The 24,479-nt window shown below is 35.8% G+C and overlaps 1 protein-coding gene across 1 annotated transcript in view; it reads left to right on the top strand.

The window, feature by feature from the left end:
• The window catches only part of LOC121371595 (ribosomal protein S6 kinase alpha-5-like), a 56,636-nt gene that overhangs the window by 10,179 nt on the left and 21,978 nt on the right, over positions 1–24,479 (top strand). Inside the window, exons 2-3 of the mRNA XM_041497600.1 lie at positions 23,041–23,109; positions 23,795–24,013. Of these exons, the coding sequence (XP_041353534.1) occupies positions 23,041–23,109; positions 23,795–24,013 (288 nt within the window). The remainder of the gene's footprint in view (positions 1–23,040; positions 23,110–23,794; positions 24,014–24,479) is intronic.

The following is a 24,479-nucleotide window of genomic DNA, read 5'->3' as shown; positions in this document are numbered from 1 at the left end:
ACCGGGAGGATTTTTCTCCTGCGCAAGTTATAGGGAGGTTTGATCAAGTACTGAGAGACTCCCACGGAATCCAAGAGGGTTGACAGGTCTGAAAACATCCTACATGCAGGGTTTCTGCCAAAAGTTAGCAAGGGTAAAATTACAAACCCTAAAATCATGGAAATTAATGGATACATTTTTATAACTTTTAAAACATTTATAATAAGTTGCTGCTATTTAAAATTTGTCAAAGTATATAAAATGCAATGTACATTTTCAAAATATTTGTTGTGGTAATTATGATCTGTTTTGTTTTTATTATTATGTACCCTCAAATTATTTTCTGGCGGAAAGCCTGACATGCAATGCTGTTTTTGAGAACTGATTTCTTCCCTTTCTGTTTAAATAGAGCTGGGTAAATAGTTTTACACTCTTTTAGAGATGTTCTCTTGGTATAAATTCTGACACCAGCATTAATCATATTGGAAAGGAAAAGAAAATATTTTTTTTTAAATGACACCTGAGCTCATTTTAAAGTACAGTTATTTGATGAGAAAGAAAACCTGCTACATTGGCTACTTCTATTGAATATGCACTCTTTGTTTGACAGCTGATATATGCACCAGTATTTGAAATGAGACCCCCCAAGTTGATAAGGGTTGATCATTCCTACAAGCCATCCCACCTTGGAAACGTGTGGAGCAAACAGCTGGCACACTGAGATAACCCAAAATCAAGAGTTAAGATTTGCAGCTATCTGAAGGAAGGAAGGAAGGAACTGTTTTATTTAACGACGCACTGAACACATTTTATTTACGGATATATGGCATCAGACATATGGTTAAAGACTACACAGACATTGAGAGAGGAAACCCACTGTCGCCACTTCATGGACTACTCTTTTCGATTAACAGCAAGGGATCTTTTTATATGCACTATCCCACACACAGGATAGTACATACCACGGTCTTAGTTACACCAGTTGTGGAGAACTGGCTGGAATGAGAAATAGCCCAATGAGTCCACCGGCGGGTATCGATCCTAGACCGACCGCGCATCAAGCGAACACGTTACCACTGGGCTACGTCCAACCACCTGCAGCTATCTGAGCACATTTTAAAGTACAGTTATTTGATGAGAAAGTAAACCTGTTGCATGCCACATTGACTACTCCTAGTGTATATGTGCTTTTTGATCAACAGTTTCTGATACATGTACCAGTCACTGAAATAAGAATACCCCATCCCCAACTTGACCAGGGTCGATCAATATTCAACCCATCAAACCTCAGAAAAGTGTCAAGCAAGCAGCTGGCATTCCAAGTTAACCCAAAATAAAAAGTTAAGATCTGAGAGTTACAAACCAGAACTGAGAAAATTGTCTTTGAAGTTTGAATTGGTGAATTCATATATGCATGCCAAGCAAATTTCTTTCCAAAAGTCTTGTGCATTCTGAATTGTTTGGCATTAAATTGGTGCACATAGCATTTAGAAACTCTTTGAAGAGCAACATAATTTCGACTTTTAATATTAAAAAAATGAAGTGTTATTTTGTTCCATGATACCACTTGAGCACATTTAGTATTGGCTATTGAATGCGGTCAGTAATGCTGATGCATAGGGTTCAGAGGAAACCCCACTACAGTTTTCCATTAGCAGCAAAGTATCTTTTATGCACTTTCCAATGAACAGGACAGCACATACCACAGTCTTTGATATACCAGTCATAGGGCACTGGTTTGGACAGAAAAAACCCGGTTCGATCATGCAACCCAAGCACTCCGCTCTATCGACTGAGAGTCATATGTTGGATGTTAAATATTTGATAATTTTTACATAGAGACTTTGAGAAAACCCACTACTTTTTTCCATTATCGGCAAAGGATCGTTTATATGCACTTTCCCACAGATAGAACAGCACATATCATGGCCTTTGATATACCTGGCATGGGACACTATTTTCCCACTTAAATATAAATGCATGCACGTGTAATTGAATTAAACTATACTATTCTATTGTGTTTATTCAATGCTTTAGATCTCACTTTTTGAGAGCATAACAGGCTTCTGAGTAAAGCAAGATCTTTTTAGTACAGTAATATTAGTAACAGCTGCTGAAGACTTGTGGATGTTGAGAAATGCATTTCAAGTTATTTTAATCTAATTAAAGCTTAATATTTTAGTGGTTTTGAGATTAAATGTTTTTACGGTCTGCATGTTTGTACTTTATTTGGGTATAATTATACTCTGTCAAAAAAGAAACACATAGGTGATAGGGAAAGAAGAAAAGTGTTTGATTTTACAAAATATTGTTTTTTTTGTACAATGTTGCTGAATGACTATGTTTGTTAATGTTCTTGGAATGAGACAGCATGCCTAAATGCACCCTAAAACAAATTTAACGCACGTTGTGGCATGTTGTGCGACAATTGCAGGAAATCGGTGTGGAATGGTCAGATTTTGGCGAATGCACATGAAACTCGGGGAAAAGATTGGGGTAATATTTAAAGCTGCAATGCTCGCAATGATGCCTCATTTCCATTGCTACATAGACGAGTTACAAGATGCCAAGACTAAGCCTGCCGAATCGAAACATTGCAATAGGCTGCTTCCAGTTAGGTGAATCGCAGTCGGCAGTCGCACGCCACATGAACATCCATCAGAGCACCACTTCATGTGTCTGGGACAGGTACCAGCAGTTTCAATCAGCTGAAGACTGGCCCAGAAGTGGAGACCCTCGCATAACAACTGCAGCACAAGATCGCTACATCCGGGTTTTGCACTTGCGTCACCGAACTGCCATAGCAATGAACACTGCTGAACGCATACCTGGTTTGAGAAGGGTGTCTGCACAAACCATTCGGAACCGACTTCGAGATGCTGGTTTACAGGCTAGGAGACCGTATATTGGCCCTGTCCTGTGATGTCAACATCAACATTTATGTGTTCGCTGGTGCACGAATGTACAGGGGTAGAACTTGGGAAACTGGCAGTGAGTATGGTTCAGCAACGAGTCATTTCCTTCTACAGCGACGTGATGGACGACAACGTGTTTACAGATGCCGCAATGAACGTTTTGCCAACAAATGCGTCGCCCAAGTTGACAGATTCAGTGGAGGGAGTGTCATAATATGGGGAGCCATCTAATACACCGGCAGAAGTGAACTTGTGTTCGTACAAGACAATCTGACAGCTGTACACTACCGGGATGAAATTCTTCGCCATCAGATGCTTCCCATTTTGGATCGACAGAGAACTCTTTTAGCAGGACAATGCCAGGCCACATACAGCACGTGTAACAATGGATTTCCTACAGAATAAGTACATTAATGTGCTGTCATGGCCATCAAGATCATCAGATCTCAACCCCATTGAACATCTATGGGATGAACTGGACAGACGTGTACGCCAGGGTTACCCAGAGCCTGATGCTTTCGCAACTGTCACATGCACTGCAGGAAGAATGGGCTAGGATTCCACTTGCCTGGATTCAGAGACTCATTCAGTCTATGCCAAGGAAGTGTCGTGCAGTGATTGCTGCTGCTGGTGACCACACAAGGTACTGATTTCAGCGCCCTCGTGTGACGCTGTTTGGTGATGAAAACGCCTCCACTGCCATCAGTCCATAGCAAGAACATTGTCACATACTCATATCAAATTTTACTGTGATATGATCATAAATAACGATATTATGCCACTTTGTATTAAAGAGAGAATTCCATAAATATTTCGCCTATGCGTTTCATTTTTGACAGAGTATATATTGGGCACAACTTTCATTGCCTTAAATTCGGTGCAATCTAAAGTCCTGTTATTATAGTCAGTTTTTGTTTATTTGTTAGGTATTAAGGTGCTTATATCTTAAGGGTTCAAGCATGCTTACTGTGGGCACAGCCTGGGATTAAGTGTCTGGAATTGTTCCCATAGTCTGTAATGTTGTAAGGGCTTTATATTGCTGCCACCTGTTTGTATGTGAATGTACAGAGTGGTTTCGCTAACAACAGAGTAGACCAGTTTCAATTGCTAATTCAGCTAGTGACCTGTGTCTGGTGCTTCACCCAGTTTTATGCAGTTTCACTAGTTGTGATCCAGTTATGATCTCCTCACAGTGCACATTTCAGCCTTGTAACATATGGGACCATATCTGACCATTTCGGTAGGTGCGTGTCGGGACATACAATATTGATAAACATGTATCAAGGTATCAGATATTGATGAATATTCACCTATATAATAAAATATTCCTGGCAAATAGGTTTATTGATTTATGCAAGCAGGTATATCTCAGTTGTACTTTTATACCAGCTGATTTTTTTTGTCTCATCTGCAATGGTTAATAATATTAATTAGGTTTATGTAACATTCTTTGAACTGTTTCTCAGACAACAGCATGCAAATGCTAGGTCAGTTATACTATAGTTAAGCACACTAAGAATAGGGATATCTCACAATTTTCATGTATGTACATACATGTACTAGTACAACAAAAGTCTTGCTCATATCCAGTTTGGGGGTGGGGGTTGAAGGGTATTTTAACTTTTTTACTTGCATATATTAGTATATGTATTATCTTTGAAAATAGAAGGCAGCTATATCAACAGAAGGCAGAAGGTGTATAATAAGCATGGAAAGTAGGAGGTGGTGGCAGAAGCAGTTCAAGAACCGCAATTCACTTCTAATGAAAACATTGTATATTATGTTTGGTAACATTTAAAAACAAATTTATTCCATCAGTGATTAATATACAAAAAGTGTTGTATTTGCTAAAACATAAGATTAAAGCAAAATAGCATAAATGTAGTAACAGCAGGCACCACGGTCTGTGCTATCCCGTCTGTGGGATTGTGTATATAAAAGATCTGCTACTACTAATGGAAAAATGTACTAGGTTTTCTCTGAGACTGATGTACAGTTGATTCGGGAGACAAAAACAAAATAGCAGAAATGTAGTCCATGGTATGTGCTATCCTGTCTATGGAATAGTGCATATAAAAGATCCCTTGCTACTAAAGGAAAAATGTAGCAGGTTTCCTCTCTAAGACTATGTCAGATTATCAAATGTTTAACATCCAGTAGTCGATGATTAATAAATGAATATGCTCTGGTGGTGTCGTAAAAAAAAAAAAAAAAAACTTAACATTTTTCCTCATTATGACATCCCATTGTGCTATTTCTCATTCCAGCCAGTGCTCCACGACTGGTATATAAAAGATCCCTTGCAGCTAATCAAAAAGAGTAGCTCATGAAGTGGCAACAGTGGGTTTCCTCTCTCAATATCTGTGTGGTCCTTAACTATATGTGTGATGCCATATAACTAAATAAAATGTGTTGAGTGTGTCGTTAAATAAAACATTTCCTCCCTTCCTTCATTGTGTCATGGTACACTTAGGTACTGTTAATATAATCATGTCCATCACTGGATGATTAAAAGGAGGTCCGCCTGAAGTGCCCATTTTAATTACTGAAAAAATCATCCACAATATACAGCACTAAATTGTACTGAAAAACATCTGAGCATCTGTACTTGAAATTTTCCAGAGAGCACCCCATTCTCAAACTTTATAATTTTGTGACTCCACCCACCCTTACAAAATTCTGGATCCACGCCTGTCCATAGTGAATACATGCACTGTACATACTACACATAGTGAATACATGCACTGTACATACTACACATAGTGAATACATGCACTGTACATACTACACATAGTGAATACATGCACTGTACATATAGTGTATATGGATGTACTTATAAACCTACTATAATGAATATGTGTACTGGTTGAATCTGGTTGTGTCTAATAAGCATATGCTATATATAATACATTTAACTCTAAAACTGGACAGGATGTAGCTCGTTGGCAGTGTTTGCCTAAGGCACACCTGTGAAATGGTGTCCTACAGAAAGTGTGGTTTTCCAATATATTGTACGGTAATTTCCGAGAGGATGTCAAAGATGGTGAAGAGATATGTTTATACCACTAAGCTCTTACTGAAAGTTTGTATACATATCTAAATCATCATAGAATTACAACATGTATTTAATATATGTTACATGAGAGTTATATTGAAAACTACCTGTATTGTTTAAATCCGTGTGATATCGGTTCTAAAGTAAAACAAATGATAAAAGTACAGGCTTGCACTTAAATTATGAAATGCAATGGATATGCTAAATTGCATAAGACAATAACTATCTAGACAAGTAAAGTAGCCTGTGAAACAATTGGGGAGAGATTAAAAGCTCCATTGGTATGTCTATTTATGTATGAAATCATGTGTAGATTAACACACTAAAACCAAACGGCTGATTTTGACATTTCAACTGACAGTTAATTTGTTTTACTTAGTAAGATGATATTATGATGAACTTGTTACTCTATGCATGTTGCCATTGTTGATAATGAATTTATCATACTCCAAATAGCGTAGAATTATGTTCTTTCCATTAGTTAACATTATTTTGGAGTTTAAAATATTCCTATTTTTGTACGTATTTGCAAATGAATTCGTTGATGTCTGCCATATTAACTTCACTGGTGATGTTGCCAGAGGGGGTGAAAATACCACATGTTAAATATATGTTGATTTATTAACCGTAAACTGTTGCAAAATTACATTACATTTTCATAGCTATTTGTTCATAATGTGCATGGGACAGAATATAGTTCAGTTAATTGAGTGTTCGCTTGGAGTGCTTGCCTTGCAGAATCAAACCACCTCGGTGGATTCATTCAACTGATTGAGGGTTTTTCTCGTTCCAACCAGTGCACTACAACTGGTCAAAGGTCATGGTATGTGCTTTCCTGTCTGTGGGAAAGTGCATATGAAGGATCCCTTGCTGTATTAGGATTAATTTAGCAGGTTTTTTCTGACGTGTCAAAATTACCAAATGTTTGACATCCAATAGCCGATAATTAATCAATGTGGTCTAGTGGTGTTATTAAATTTTTAAAAACTCCACATTTAATTACTTTAACTTTATAATGTGCATATAATTTCTGTGGTATGTTGTATGAGGGTTTTTTGGTGATTTTAAAGGAAGGTGTTAGATTTTATTTCTACAAACAAAAATGGTCATAGTCTTATGACTTATATTGTGAAATGAATTATACATGAAATCATAGTATGTATGTTCAGTAAAATTTAGTACTGGTATTGCAAAAATATGCATTGCCATGAATACAAGCCTTTGGTCACTCTCAGATTTGTAAGAGTTTAGTTGCCTAAGCGAGTACAAACTTATCTCTTTGGATGCATGCACATTTTTTGACATCCTCTTGGAAATCACTGTACAACTGTATCATCAAATGAAACTTTGTAAAGCACAGTGTTTTACAGGTGTGTAAGAGATGTGTATAAAGAGAGATGCTAGGATCAGTTGTCCTCAGTCGACAGTGCCTTAAAGTTGGTACATCATGGGCAATTGTATGTGCTGTTCTGTCTGTGAGAAGGGGCATATACCGTAATTGCTAAGATTAACATATGAGGTGGCATCAGGTTTCTTTTCTGGCACTTTAGACAAAGCATTGAATAGTCATGGTAGCAGGGAACATTTTGTTTTTAAAATGTTGATTAACATTTGCTATCAGTTTGAAAATTGATTAGCAACTAGTATTTAATGTTAATTGTGTAGCAAATCCCTGAAACTTGTGCAGCAAATTGCAAAATGATATACTGAACAAAATGTTCCGTGGCTAGACACTATGGTATGCTGATGTGTCGATTATTCATTAAACATAATTATTCCTTTTCGCTCATATCACGTCTACATTTGATATTTTTATAAATCATTGTGAATATCATGCAGCTGAATGTTCTGGCATGCATGATTATATTTGATCATGAACATGGTGAATATATATAATTATAAACCATATGTAGTGATTGCACTGTACCATTCTTTGAGTGTTTTATTACTGGTCATTATTAGAAATGGGTAGGATATAGTTAAATGGTACATTTTTTGCTTGAGGTGAGGTACTTTGGTCATAGAATCAACCAGCCCATCAGAGAACACTGTTGTGTTTTTTTAACCTGTTCCAGCCAGTGGCCCATGCCTGGTATATTAAACAGTGTGGTGTGTGATATCTTGTCTGTGACTAATGCGAGAACCCCTGCGCGTGCTGTAACCTCACTGTGGTGCAGGGGTGTAACATTCTCTTTGAGAATGGCCAATACAGCACCAAATTAAAATTTTGAGTAAAATTCAGTATCTGTAAAATTCTGTGATATTTTGTGTTTTTGCACTGTTTTTGTTTAAATCTTGAATTTTTATATTGATGTTGATCATCACTTTATTTATTTGCATTACCATAGTTTGGCACCCAATAGCCGATGTATTTTTCGTGCTGGGGTGTCGTTAAACATTCATTCATTCATTCATTACACTGTTTTTATTTATATCTTGAATTTTTCTATTGATGTTGATCATCACCCTATTTGTTTCCATTACCATAGTTTGACACCCAATAGCCGATGTATTTTTCGTGCTGGGGTGTCGTTAAACATTTATTCATTCATTCTAATGCGAGAATGTAGTGGTTGTCCTCTGAAAACTATGTGTCAGAGGTATCAGATATTTGACATCCAAAAGCCGATGATGAATTAATACCGCCTCACTACTCTGACCTATCAGCCTTAAGCTGATGGCTAAACCATTACACCATCAAAGCCGGTGTGGCCATTTTACATTGATACTTTGAGGTGTATCACCACAGTATGGACAAATTAAAGTGTCAGTAATGATCTTGATTCATTCATTTCAACTTAGGTTCCGTGCTTTTGCTTGCAGCCGATAAAGGTTAAAGCATGCTGCCCAAGGCACAAGCATAAGCTCACTGTCCAGGTTAATTGTTAGTGAAAGAGAAGAAGTTTGTTTTGTTTAACAACATCACTAGAGCACATTGATTTATTAATCATCGGCTATTGGATGTCAAACGTGGTAATTTTGACATATAGTCTTAGAGAAGAAAACTGCTACATTTTTTAATTAGTAGCAAGGGATCTTTTATATGCACCATCCCACAGACAGGACAGCACATACTATGGCCTTTGATATAGCAGTCATGGTGCACTGGCTGAAACGAGAAATAGCTCTTGTGCCCACCAAAGGGGTATTGAAAGAGAAGTCTGTGGGGAAAGCTGGATGGGGAAAAACCTAGTGTGTCTGCCACCTTTGCAATGACACTGGGTGAGAACTGGTACTGGGATGTGAACCAAGTACCTACTGACCTTAAGTCTAATGGATTAACTATGTTTGAAAACATTTTATTGTACAAAGAACAAACAAATCGGGTACAAGTGTGACAACTTATCCTCCAAGGCTAGTCTTGTTTTGAGTTATGGTTGTAGTTTATTTTTAAATTTAAAATTGGTTTTTAAAACAATTATTATCATTATTATTACGAGTCTGCAAATTTAGGATTCCGTTCTTCTGCATATTCAAAATTTTGGGTCCCAAAATATCTTAATTACCGGTACCTAATTTTTATAATTTGATACAACCTAAAATGTTTTTCCAAATTCAGTGCTTGATGATGATGATGATAATGATGACGACGACGACGATCATCATCATCATCATTATTATTACTGTCTCATTCTTAAATGTTATTTATTATTTTTCTCTTTTTTCTTTTTTGGAGTAAATAATTAAAAAACATGATGCTAAAGGTGAGCAGGTATATCACTGCTTATGTCATTCCATGCAATTCCCTGTGTTTGTGCTGCATGAATGTATGCACAAGTTTGTTACATGTACTGATCTGTGTGCATATTTCCCCCATACTGCACATAGTGACACCATATTGTTGATACATTGAGCACATATTTTTTTCAGACTCTTACGTTTATTATGCTCCAGCATTTTCGCACACTGGAGACATAGCTTAAATCTTAGCATGGATCACCGACTTTGTAATGTGAGGAAATAACACACCAGTAGCAGTGTTGACTCCAGTCAAGCTTACAGTGTGTCTCAACTAGCTGATACAGCAGTGCAAGTTTATCAAGTGTTTTCCTGATGACAGCGTTCATGAGGTGTTGTCCCAACCAGACCTGTACACACACAGTGTGACCACAGTGATAGGATTCCCCAAATAACACCACAACCACTACTGGCTGTAGTTTTGACACCTGTCTGCTAGCTGATCATATTCACATTGATTCTAGTTGAGAAACTAAAAAATTTTGTCATGGTCTAATTATAGCCATGGTGTGTATAGGTTATTAAGTTGTATATTCCAGGTCTATTTTTAGCTGCATGTAGTTAAATGCTTTGTGAATGTACTTGTAAAATTCACATTAATTTTTGTTGTACACTATGTAGTCTATACAGTACACAATATATTTCATATATATGTAGCTGCATGTGGAGACGGTTCGTGTTAGCAATACTATGACAGTTTTAATTGTAAATACATGTATTGTTTATTTACTTGAAATGTATACACTCTGTAGTTAATAGAACTTGCTACAAAGAGAAATGTCATTGTTGCAATGTAGTGTTAATAATATACAGAACATCATATTTACATTGTTTTTGGTTATTGAAAATGTGTTAATAGTATACAGAACATCATATTTACATTGTTTTGGGTTATTGAAAAATATAATTTCCTTTTTAATTGTATAAATATACTCGAAGTGCTTAAGTCATTGGATCGAATCCTCTTAGTGAACCCATTCTCTGGGGGTTTTACCTGGGCCAGCAAGTGCCCCATGTCTGGGTTTTTTTTAAATAAAAAGCCATGGTATGTTATGTCCTGTCTGCAAAAGTGCACATAAACTATCTCTTGCAGCTAATAGAAAAATGTATTGCTCAGGTTCCCTCTGATAGTCCATGGACCAGAGCCTAAATTGGTATCACCTGGGAGGGCAAAGTCTCTTGGTGTGTTTTGAATATCCTGTAGTTAATAAATTAGTATTATAGACTTTTGTAAGGAGTTGCTTTTTGGTGGATATCACCCAATAAACATATGTACAATAAACAGTGTAATATTAGGTCATCGGAGGTCAAAAGGTCATGACATTTTATTGATTTTAAAAATCTGACACCTTGTCCTTGGCATTAATGGTACTACTGCTTCATGTATGAGGGATATATTACGGGTCTTTCAAACTTTTATGTTAGTTTTGTTTTTCTGTCATTTGTTGTAAAGGCACCTTTTTTCAAAACAATTTAACAAAGACCCCTTTAATTACTCACAGGTTGTCTATCCTTCACATTCTAGGCAATTAAGTTGAAATATATCCCTGATACATGAAGCAATAGTACCTACCATTAATGCTACGGTGTTGGATTTTTTAAATCAACAAAATGTCATGACTATTTGACTTCTGATGACCTAATTATTACAGCAATTTGTATATATAACAGTGATAGAAATAAGCCAAATTTTTCACTAGTCCACCGGACAAGTACATCTAGAAATCCACCATTATTTTTACTTGTCCAAATAAGTTGTTAGTTTTATTCAAGAACAAGGACAATGTTTTTGATTGCTCAAAATGAAACAGCATTATAAATTTTTACTTGTATACTGGACAACCATTAACATACATTTTGCTTGTCCCAGCAGATTATCACTTGTCAGGACAAACGGATAAGTGCTTATTTCGAACACTGTATAATATATCAGAGTGTAGAAGGGTTTAATATAAACATGAGTGCTAATTTGTGTGGCTATGTCCATTGGTTGCAAAGTTATTATACATTTTGTTATCCCTACCCAAAAATATTGTACAAGAATTTGTTCTCTCCTTACTATGTTTATGGGATGAAATCCACCAAAAAGCTACTCCTTACAAAAGTCTATCATACTAATTTATTAACTACAGCATAGGGCTATTAAAAAAAACACCACAAGACTTTGTCCGCCCAGGTGATACCAATTTGTTAAATTTCAGGGTCTGGGTATTTGAAGACTATGTATCAGAATTAACAAATGTTTGACATTCAATAAGCTGTAGTAAAGCGATGTGCTCTAGTGGTGCTGTTAAACAAAAAACAAATCTTATGTTATTGTTTGAGAATCATTTTATAAATTCCACTTAGATACATGTATTATAGATGTCTGAAGTGGAGAGGCAGGGGGCACTAGTGTGCCCCCCCCCCCCCCCCCAACTCTGAAGATAATATATAACCCAAAGTTCAATTAATACATAGTACAGCTGACTCCCCCAGTCCCTGTCTTCACATGAGGTGTCATGCCTCTGAGTATACCTGATCATACTTACAAACACAGTTTTACAGATGTAATGCCACAGTGTTGCTCACACCTAAAGCAATATTTGTTTTTATTGCATATAGTGAAAAGTTCAAACTGAGTATGTCACTAACATAACTGTGTACAAGGACAGTGTAGGTGAAGTGTCATTGTACTGAAGTTCAAGTCTGTGTCTGTGTAACTATATTTCAGAAATACCATAGGGATCAGAAGAACAGTGTTTCTGCAAGAAATAAATTTTTGGGTATGGTGCTATGGAACTGAATACTACAGTCAACGGGGGGGGGGGGGGGGTGTTTGGGGTAAGAAAATCACACAGTAATTGTATATATATTTAGCTGGTTTATCTACATGTAATTAGTTTGCATGTTGAATGTTTAGCATCATTTTAATTTTTGGTTTTTTTTCTTAAATACCAAAAAATATACAGTTTTTGAAACAAAAAATCAAAGGCATTTTGTTATTTTAACACAAAAATTAACTAATTAAGTATGAAAATTGTTGTTGTGAAAATAACATGAAACAAAACAGCCTGCCCTTGGAGTGGCATATAGAGTACTTCAGTGTTTTAATTTCAACTGTCTGAACAAAAATCCTGGGGGAAAACACTGTTAAGCTTGGTTAGTGTTTGATTTAAGTATGGTTACAGTTTGGTTAAAGTTTCTTTAATTGCTTTTAACTCTTGGACTGTCGAATGGATGACTCTTATATGTGGCATCCATTAGACGGCTGTTCATCAAGTGATAGTCTTTCAACTGCATAGTCCCACCCATGTTAATTCAGTTCAAGGTCAAAATCATTTAGAATTTGGTCAAAGTACATTTTTTTTATTGTATCTAATAATTATTTAGTGGATGACTTTCATATTTAGTATAAATGATTACCAAATAACAATACAGACATCCATCCCAATAAAAGTGTCCCCATGGGAAGGTCAAGGTCATTTGAAACGATTTAATACAGATTAATTAATTTCTCTAATTGTCTTTAAAGGTAGAGTAAACTCAAACAAGAGATTTATGTGTTGGAAAGAGGCATACCCGGACCACCAATACATACTGACACTTTAACAAATGAAAAACGTGTAATTTTAGAGTTAATAAAAAAAACACGATTATTCCTGCTAACTGGGGGCAGCCATTTTGTTTAATTTTTGTGATGTCCGGTGGTATAGCTTGGGGCGAAGTGACATCAGCTCCGTCCATCTGCTCTCTGCACAGTGTAAACAAACGCATTAATTTATGACACGGCACTTTGCTTCGCTTTCATTAACCTGACTTGTAAAACAACATAAATGACTTGATAGTATAATAAATTAGCTATCTGAATATATAGTTATAGTATAGTAGGAGTTTAGTATTTTTCTTTTTTTTTAAATCCAAAGAAAAAAATACATATTATTAGACCTATTGGTATGCTACGTTTGAGCAAAAAACTACCACTCACGATACCCAAGTGATAATTTTCTTTTCTTTGGGACTACGTAATTGGTCAGTTTTGTGATTTTAGATGGGAAAGTCTACTTAATCAAGGGTTTTACAGAATTTCTTACAGTAATAAAGCAGACAGCTGATCGATTACGATTAGAGGGGTGTCCGTACAGTTAACACACAATACCCATGGATCTTAATAAAAGAGGCACGTCTTTTTAGCATGTCTAGACACAGTGTCTGGGGACCGTCTAAATATACACCTGCCAATCAGGAACAACAGAAAGAAAAGACCAATTAACTAAGAAAACACTCCGATTATTATTTCAGTACATGGGTTAATTTATGTACAAACCATAATACAGTTATTTCAACACTTTGACAATGGTGGTTTATTTTGTATTAAACATAAATATATAATTGTTGCTGGCTTACTGGGATGATTATTATTACAGAATATTGCGATGCATCCGCAAAAATCAGGTATGTTTTATTTCTTCAGTTCGAAGACTAATTCCTGACGTAACACGTTAGGTATTACGTAACCACCAGCACGCCAGAGGGCATATTCACTGGGATGATACAAAATGGCTGCGCCCGTTATATATAATAGCCGTCACATTTAACCGTTTTATTAATTAACTATACGATTGTACTTGATATTAAGCAATAATGTGTATTATATATCGTTGAATATGCATACCAGGTCAAATGCCTTGATTGTCCCTTCCTTTAACATTTGAGGGTGTGGGAAATAGTCCAGTGGTAAAGCACCCCCTTATTAGTCAAACCTCAAGTTATAAAATAATCTTTTGAGGAAAAATATTTGACTTACAGGCATAGGTATTTTTTAATGGATGCTTGGAAAAATTACAATGTTACTTAGAAATACTGTGATAATCATAGACTAATATAGTGGTATACATGTAAAATATAATCTACCTATAGTCACTATAGTATAGTGATCAAGTGGTATAACCTCGGTAATATAGTGGTATACATGTAAAATATAATCTACCTATAGTCACTATAGTATAGTGATCAAGTGGTATAACCTCGATAATATAGTGGTATTATAACCTTGGTAAACCCTTGCCTAATGTTATAACATAACTAAATAAAAAAATAAAAAAAACAAATTAAATTAATTAATTAAAATAAATAAATTTTAAAAATCACCTGTCTATAATAACATAGTATCATAACACATAGAAGTTAAATTTTCACCTAGTGACATGTATAATAAACTAAGTATCATAATCTAGGTAAAATCTCTCCTAAGAATATAGTGGTAAACGTTCACCTAGTTAGACAATAGTATTACGTCCTACATGTGTATAAAATGCCACCTACACAGTGCTAATATGGTGGCACCGTAACCTAAAGGTAATCTTGGGGCTAAAAAAATGTCCTCATTGATCTTTATGATATTTCCTTGTTGTTCATGAGTTAACCTTTACAGTGTGTTGACTATCTGTTTCACTTACTGTATGCTTTATAACAATGTCGTCACAAGCTGTTGCAGATTGTGGGAAGCAAGTGTGAGACCAGACTAATATTATAGATTAGGGTATTTGTACAAACAAAGCACCCCAAGTGAGACTTGTGTAATGTGTCCTGTACCTTGAAAAAGTTACCGGGTACACATGTTGCGTGTGCATGCCGCTACCACCATAATATGTTTAGGGATTTTTCACAAATGATCACATGGTCCATGAATCAGGCAGGTATTTTGATTTTGGTTTTTATACCGGATTGGTCTTCTGAAATGTTTTTATTATGCTTGGATGGTATACACACCAGTATAATATACATATATGACTTGTAGTAGTATTAGGTTAAAGTGAAAATAGGGGTATTGATAGATTGTGTTTCCATGAGGTTTTTTGTGTTTGTGGTGTGGGTGTTTTATGCATGGTGGATGCTCATTCAGTTGATGTATATATTTTTTATTGTTGGTTACAAATTGCATTGGCCTTGTCTATAAAATACCATAGCCAACATTAGAGTACAAACTTGAGAATGTTAGAAAATAAATACTTTGTAACACATCAGGATTATTTTCTCATTTTATTTATCTCAAGGCAGTGGACAATTTTTAAATTCATTTGTCACTTTTCACGTCTTAAATTTTAAAAGTTACGTAAAACCACATGCATTCATCATCATTCAACTAAACTGACCTATTTTTCTTCTGTCTTACTTTATACAGGAGGAAAGCACACTAGTGTCTAATGTTATAAACAAGATGAAAACTGTTATACATTGCAGATCATGCATGCAGTATGTATTTGTTCCGTTCTTTTGTTGATCTTAAGAAAATGTAAAAATGTCATAACAAAGATGCTTGTAATGCTAGGCTTGAACTGTCAACTGTTCAAACGAAGTTGGTCAACTCAATGGTTATGTTGTAATTTCCCAAACTCCCGACTTAAGACGGGTGCCCTGAAATTAACAACTAATGGGTTATACGATGAGAATCTAGTTGTAAGAGTGCTCAGAAAGTTGGCCCACTTTTTACTGACAGTTGGTAGTCTGAGCCTAGCATAATATGGAAGGAAGAAAACTAGTCAGTATTAGTAAAATAAGTCACATACAAATTTTGTAAGTTGGGTCCCTGCTTAAACTAATATTCATGCACATGTATAATTAATGGAAATGGGAAAAAAAGAACTCGACATCAATTTAGTGTCAACATAAGTCATGAACTAATATTACTTTTCAGCTGTTTTGAGTGCCATGGTGAAATAACTAAAACATTTAGTGACATACTGACCCATTTACACGAGACAAGAAGTGAGCAATGATCATGGGAAATTTGTAGGGAAAAGTTAAATGTTAAGTGGAGCATTTAAATACAGACATGGTCACAGTATTTGATCATCTTGCCTTGACAAAGTAAAAATACAGGATATAGATATTACCTTCCTGACAGCAGTGGTGACTGTGTCAACTTTACACTTACATGTAGTTCAACATAAGTTTCAAGTTTAACTCAATTTTTAAAAAATATTTTAAGTCCTACAGGTGTGGGATTTAGCTCAGTCGGTTGGTGGATTGATTCAACTGATTGTGTTTTTTCTCATTCCAACCAGTACACCACAACTGGTCAACTATTTATTTTGAATTATTTATGGTCCATAAACCAGCAAAAACAAATCGTGTTGCTGAGTGCTCTATCATCTATGTTGTGTACTTGAGCACTATTGTGGCACTGGCTGACCGACTTGCCACCATATGTGGTGTTATTATTAACTTCATTGCTGCTGGAAGTCTGCGTGGATGTAAAGATTGATCAGATAGACTTCCTGGCTGGCTGTCGGGGCTGAATTAGTGTCATCAGAAGATCATTAACAGTCGGTCGCGGCTTTGTGTGTCCGTTTACATAGTCATGTTTGTAAACCACTTATTGTTTCAGTTGCTGTTATAAATTCATTTGTACATTTACAACTATATTCTCAGTGTTCTCCAACCCCAGTAAGCAGCTTGTACACCCGCCAAGCTGAGAATTTGCGCCGCCAAGCTGAAGATTTTTGCAGACGGGTCCGCCAAGCTGATAAAAAATGCCGCCAAGTCGAAAATCAATCCGCTCTGACGAAAAAAACTTCCGTCAGTTCTATTCACCTATCGCTATATTTAGCCTGTACTTGGACTTGGAGTATATAATAATAATATTCTAATTCAACACATTTGTAAGAACGGTTGATTGGATCCCTGCTAAACATTTCAGGTGGTAAAATCACCAATATACCGGTCGCAAATTTTCTGGCAGAAATACGTCATAGGTTAAGCGAGGAACAGGGTTGTTTTGTAATGACGTCATAAAGACAATTTCTGTAGCGTTCATATTACGTACAGAAGTCGTTAAATACTGAGAAGTTTTTATGTCAGAAATGAACATATTATTCTTTATTAGTCGTTATCTAATCATGAGAGCAGATTAAATATGTCAAATTACACATCTATGTTCGAGCCGCTAACTGTCCGACCACCCATCGTCTGTTAATATCACCAGCTGGTGACGTTTATAGGCTTATTCTTATAGGCCTATTTAAAATCAACCAGCAAACATTTTAATTAGAATAGGGATAACCCTACTGTGTTTTCCGATTTGCTAACGCGTCGCCAATAAAACTAAATTTGCGACAGTAAAACCACCGATATATGTCCGCAAATCGGAAAACACATTAGGGATATCCCCTAAATAACGTTAGAAAATTTATTGCATGAAGTTAGACATCAAAGGACCTATTGAAGAAACCAAAGGACCTACTGAAGAAAGCTCGGGCTTCATGTCTGAATGCTCGTAGTGTATTGTTTGTACTGCGATTAGCGTCGTGCACCCTCCTCTAATTACTCCAAGGCCTATACGATCCCTGGTTTGTTTCGTCAGCATGCAGTTTACCGCGATATGACGTCACGACCACTCCCTATAAAATCCTGCACAGGCTAGCGCATTGTGTCCTGGTCGTTTATACCGACGTAATATTTAATCATGGCAGGGAAGAAAGATTTGTCCGCTTTCGGATTTATCCGTAGGCCTACATGTACCAACGATAACGCTTCAAGGCCCCTCCCTAATACCGGCACTAAACGACCTTCGTCAGAAGACCCCACAGTCGGCAAACATCGGACAACATTTTCAGATGTCTACCGTAAGAAGTACCCCTGGATAGATTATAAAGGCTGTGATGAAGCCTAGGCCCTATTTAAAATATTTTTATTTCGAATTCGATACCAAACGTAATTTATTGATTTTATAACATAGATATTAATCGCCGATTTAACCGATTTCTGTGATGGTTCTACCCTGCGTGTGAAATTTGACGTAGGTCTAGTTTAATAAAGCCCAGCCCACAAAGTACCACGTGCAGCATGAGCATTTTGGCGCATAGCCACTGACCTGCCGACCTTTCTCGCTGCATCCAATCTGATGCTGTTGTCAATGGAGGCGGTGCCACACTGAATTTAAAAATGAGTTCCGTATAATGGTGAATTGTGGGCATGTACATAAAAAATTACATTCATCCTCATTTCTTTTATTTTGACATCGGCCGATAGATGCACTTTCATCACGGAAACACTGGCGGGCATGGCGGATGGTTGAACCGCTGCTAAAATTAACTTTATAAGCCAGAGGTCAGGTTATCTTTTACCAAAGTAAGCTCCACTTGGATATTTTGTTGATAAATTAACTGAGTCGCGCTCAAATGCCATTCATCATTGGGTTTTCTTGATTGATGTTTAGATTTTTAAAGCCTCCAGAACTGTTATCAAAATCATTGTAATTGGTAATTAACAAGTTTCATTAGTGTCACGGTGCTCAACAATTGTTAATTACCCCCTGCTAAAGTTTATTTGCATCAGGTTGCTGGCTGGCCAATCTCGCCGGACAGGTCATTGCATACTATGATTTTTAGTAAATCTTAGTCCTTGCGAGTAATTGACAAGGGTCCGGGCAAATTTCATGCAGGGGAATTGTCTATTGCTGGCTGTTGGCATGTTGAAAACCATAAATCGAGAATAATATTTTATGCAATGAAAGACTTCAAAATAACTATCCCCAGATGCCAGGAAATCGCATCTATATGAGCTTTTATTTTCAAAAATGTTCAGGTGAGATTAGCCCACTGGCTGCACACATTTAGGCCTATGATCATCTAGGCCATACTACTTCAGCGTGACCGGTGCCGGTGTGGCAGATTATGAGATAGATTATGGTTAACTTTATTTAAATCAACTATTAAATGCCAGAAAAAAAGCACCATTTGTGACTTAAGATTTACAAAATTTTCCGGTGCGAGAGGGCTCATTACTCCCCCCTCCCCCCTTGTGGACTTCGTCCACTCGTTTGTCCGCCAACCTGGTCGCATAAAAGTTGGAGAACACTGATTCTGATATGATAGTAATTCATATTAGGTCCTGTATGTTTTCACAGGGTTAAATTAATGACCCCCCCCCCCCCCCCCCCCCCCCCCAAAAAAAAAAAACCCCACAAAAAACAAAACAAACCCCAAACAAACCCCCACCTAACACACAAACACACACACACACACACACACACACACACACACACCCATACACACACAAAAACAACAACTCCCAAAGCCTATGTGATTTAAGATACTTGCTTTTTATTATATATTAATAATGACATCAGTTGTAATACATGACTGAGCAGAAATTACTTGTGCACACAAAGAATGTTAGTGAGTGCTATGGGGTTATTAAGTTGTTTTCAATATGGAAAGGGGCAGGACGTAGCCTAGTGGTAAGTTGCTCATTCGATGCACGGTTGGTCTGGGATCAATCCCCGTCATTGGGCCCATTGGGCTATTTCTCGTTCCAGCCAGTGCGCCAAAACTGGTAGATCAAAGGCTGTAGTATGTACTAACCTGTTTGTGGGATGGTGCATATAAAATATCCCTTGCTGCTAATCGAAAAAAATAGTAGCCCATGAAGTGGCAACAGTGGGTTTTCTCTCTCAATATCTGTGTGGTCCTTAACCATATGTCTGACGCCATATAACCATAAATAAAATGCGTTGAGTGCGTCGTTAAATAAAACATTTCTTCAATTTGGAACTTTATGAGTTCACATTGTGAAGTAAGTCTGTGTTGGATGCAATGCATATAGCCTCAGATCTTGTCCAATACGGACTGTCACCATATGATATAATGTGAACTTGAACACTAGCATTTTATGTTATGCCATTTACAGTGACTATTTACAAATAGTATTAGAATTACACTGTGAATGCACTTAATACCTTTCCACATGGTGGAATTCTGACATACAGAATACAATAATGGTGAAGCGTACACGTGACAGTTAAATGTGTACATCATGTTAGCTGCTTCTCACATGAAGGCTAAAGTCTAGTGACCACTATATATCAATCTGTACAGTACTTTATTACCGGTAGTAGTCTTGAGGTAGACAGATAATGTTTGACGGATCTTGTCATGTTCGACAGACGAGTTCTTCAAGGTTTTAAGGTAGTCGTTTTTCTTCTTTTAAAGTGGGTATTAGGTTATGTTTGGTGTGTGTGTTTGAATTTATTTTTTTCAAGCATATTTCATTTGAATAAATTGTGAGTATTTAGCCAGTTACATTTTAAGCCAATCCTTAAAAGTTCAATGAACTATCAATTGGAGATACATGGTATTATTGGTATACCAATATATTATGATTCAAGAATCACTAGTAAATCATCTGCATAACATAACTGTAATAATACACTTGGTAATTTCCATATTTTAAGTTCGTTGTTAGTCGGAAATCCCAATCACTTAGATTCAACTGGTTTTCTTAATTGTGTTTATGGATGTGAAAAAAAAAGGAAGAGCTTGACAGTATTGAATATGTTTTAGTTCTCTAAATGGATCCACATACTTAATTTTTTAAATAATAAACTTGTATCAAGTATTTTGTTAAAATTGGTTGATGTCACTGTTAATAACATGATACAAATCGTAATACGGGGGACCCATATACAATATACTTGTATCTCAATACAAAAATTATCATCTCTACTTAGCAATTAACTGATTTGTTTACCACTGTAATAGAGTTATGAATGGGACGTATAGTTTAACAACACAATAAGCAATAAACAATAAACAATAAGTGTTATCAGAGTGAGAACAGGCAGTGAGGAAATGAAAGAAATGCTATATTTTGTCTATACTATAAAGTATTTTATCGTATGACATAGCCATAATATCTGTCATAAACCCATTTGATATTTACCAGTATTAACCCAGTTTAATATTTGTTTGCTTTCAATGGGTCATTTGTGATTTACAAAATATCGAATTAAAATGTTATTTTATAAGTGTTATATAGAATTCGCTACTCATGTTTTTTAATATGTAAAATATCAACCTCATCTAGTTGATTGGTATTGGTCTCGGCAGAGCCTCAGCAAATACCCGTGAACATGGACTTGGTTGATATTTTCTTTATTAAACAAGCATTTTGAGAGTACCTACCCATCGGGCCCAACAATTTTTTATAGTTCTTAAATTCAAGGGCCATAACTTTTTGAAAAGTGGGTAAATCACCATGAAAGTTAAACTTGATCTGTAATGGTATATGATAAAGTTATAAAAAAACCAATTCAGGCATTGCAAGTCTGAATTTTTTTTTTTTTTCATATCTCCTAAGTTCAAGGGCTATAACTCAGTCAAAAATGTGTAAATTGCTATAAAAGTCACAGTAACATTACATGACAGAGTTATACACAAAATTTTAGCTCAGTATCTAAAGGTTCCCTTTAAAAAAAAGTCTGAAAACACCTTTTCTCTTCTCCTAATTTCAAGGGCCATAATTCTGTTAAAAATGGGTAAATCACCATGAAAGTCAAACTTTATCTGTAACAGTACATGATAAAGCTATAAAACAAAATTTCAGGTCAATATCTCAAAGCCTTTTGAAAAAAAAAAACATCTGCAAAACTATATGTGGGACAGACAGACAGACAGAGGGATGGTATTGGAACCTGTAGTCCCCTCCGGTTAGACCAGTAGGGGAATAAAAACACTTGTGACAAATCCTCTATGAAGATTTTTAGTTTAACCTCCCATTCACTTTCTCTCTTACTCTCATACTCTTTCTCTGTCGCATATCTTTCTCTCACTCTTTTGAATATGAGGGTTATTTTAATCTGTTACATACAGTTTAAACAGTATTTATAAATACATGTAATACAGTTATCTAACAAAGACATCACAATGGTTGGTTTTAATGTTTTTGTTGTGACATCAGTCTAGTTTATTTATCTGCCGTCTGCTTGACATCAGCTTGGCTGAATCCAAAAATACACTGTACTGTGATCTTAATTTACCTGGATATATATCATGTGGTTATTTACATGAATGTATAACTTGTTAGAATAGAGGTGTGTGTGTGTGTGTGTGTGTGTGTGTGTGTGTGTGTGTGTGTGTGTGTGTGTGTGTGTGTGTGTGTGTGTGTGTGTGTGTGTGTGTGTGTGTGTATGGCTGTGTTCAGATTTGCATACAAATATAATATACAACTGAACAACATTTCACAAATAAACATTTTTTAAGTTACTTAAATTACATTTGGATGTAAGTCAAGACATACCTTTTGCCAACACTGGTGATGAGTGTAATGTCTGCTTTGTACTGATGTAACTATTAATCATGAAAGTATCAAAACTGAATTCACTCTAGATGAAGATATTTTATATTGGCTACTTAGGCAGACTTATAACAATTGTTACGGTACTGGGTTCATTTAATGTGGATGTTATTTACTGTTGCAGTTTCAGTGGTATTTTCATGTAGAACCTTTTAAATGTTTTATCTGAGTTCATATGACTAATACAGGGTAATTATTTATTTCGGTATAAACTAATGATATCACTTTCCATTTCAGTGAACATGACAGGGAAGGACAGGGTTGGAGTCAAAGATTTTGAACTATTAAAAGTGCTAGGAACTGGAGGTAAGGGAATTATTAATTAAGCAGTTGTTATATTTTTAAGTTTTGTTGTTGAATGTTTTTTAATAACATAATAAACCATAGAATTTGTAGGTAAACTGGTTATAAATAACACTAAACAGTCTCAAGTATGCTAGTGATAAGAAAATAATTTTATAGTTTTTAAGTGGAAGAAAAATGTTTTTACGTTAAAGATTTCTCAGTTATTGTCATATCTTTAGTATACATGTATGTATTTAGTATGTGTATTTTGTATTTTGTAATTTTACTTTCCAAAAGTATTTCAAAAGAGAATTGAAAAAAAAAGTAGTTTTAAAAACATATTACTGAAGTTAGTATCTAGATGATGTTTTTCTAGTAGAAGTTCTACTTAAATATATTTATGATATTCTGCAGCAGTCAAGTGCAGTTTTAATTTGTTAAACGAAAATGCTTGCAGCAAAGTTTGAAGTACCGGTATGCCAATTAGTGAAACTGTCTAGCCTTTTTCCCAAGTGACAGGATTGTGACCTGTGCCATCCTGATAAAGTAACTTTACTATTGACTGGAAATAGCATTGGTTATTATTAGAAAGATTCTTAGCTTTGTTTACTGTCTGTGACTTCAGGCTCTGTACGGTGTATTTTCTTAACAAATACAGATTCAAAATTGCTTTACTTCAGTAAGATGTGTGTGTATGTTATTTCAGCTTATGGAAAAGTCTTCCTTGTGAGGAAAATTGGTGGATCAGACCATAAGAAGTTGTATGCTATGAAAGTATTGAAAAAGGCCAGCATTGTCCAGAAGACAAAGACAACAGAACACACGAAGACAGAGCGACAGGTTTTGGAGTCAATTCGACAATCACCGTTTCTTGTTAAGCTTCATTATGCTTTCCAAACAGATGCCAAGCTGCATCTTATTCTTGGTAAGTTGATTTTTTATTGATTTTTTTTCACATTTTTATTTTTTAAATTATAATACATGCCATACAAGGGACCTATGAAATATGGCCTTTATGAGCAGAGGTAAAGATGAATAGACAAAGTGACCTTTATATGAGGTTATTATTAATCATAAACAGGGGTGTGACATCAAAATGAGAATACTTTTCACCATGCAAACTGAATTTCTGTACTAGACATCCCAGTATATTTTGGTAAAGCAATGACTTGGCAATAATATCAAATATAAACAGCACTTCATTTCACAAGGCAAAGGCCCATCCATCCATCCATCCATCCATCCATCCATCCTTTGTTACATCCATTCATTCTTCCATCGACCCATGATCCATCCAAGTGATTATAAGTTAATATATACATTTTATTGTATTCTGATCAGTTGAACAGTGCTGGATTTTTTTGTGTTCATATCTCAATGAAAGAATTTTT

Source organism: Gigantopelta aegis, chromosome 4 (genome assembly GCF_016097555.1).
Source record: "Gigantopelta aegis isolate Gae_Host chromosome 4, Gae_host_genome, whole genome shotgun sequence".
NCBI classification, from domain to species: Eukaryota; Metazoa; Mollusca; class Gastropoda; order Neomphalida; family Peltospiridae; genus Gigantopelta; species Gigantopelta aegis.
The sequence above is the reverse complement of the archived record's forward strand: the minus strand, read 5'-3'. Positions and strand labels throughout refer to the sequence as shown.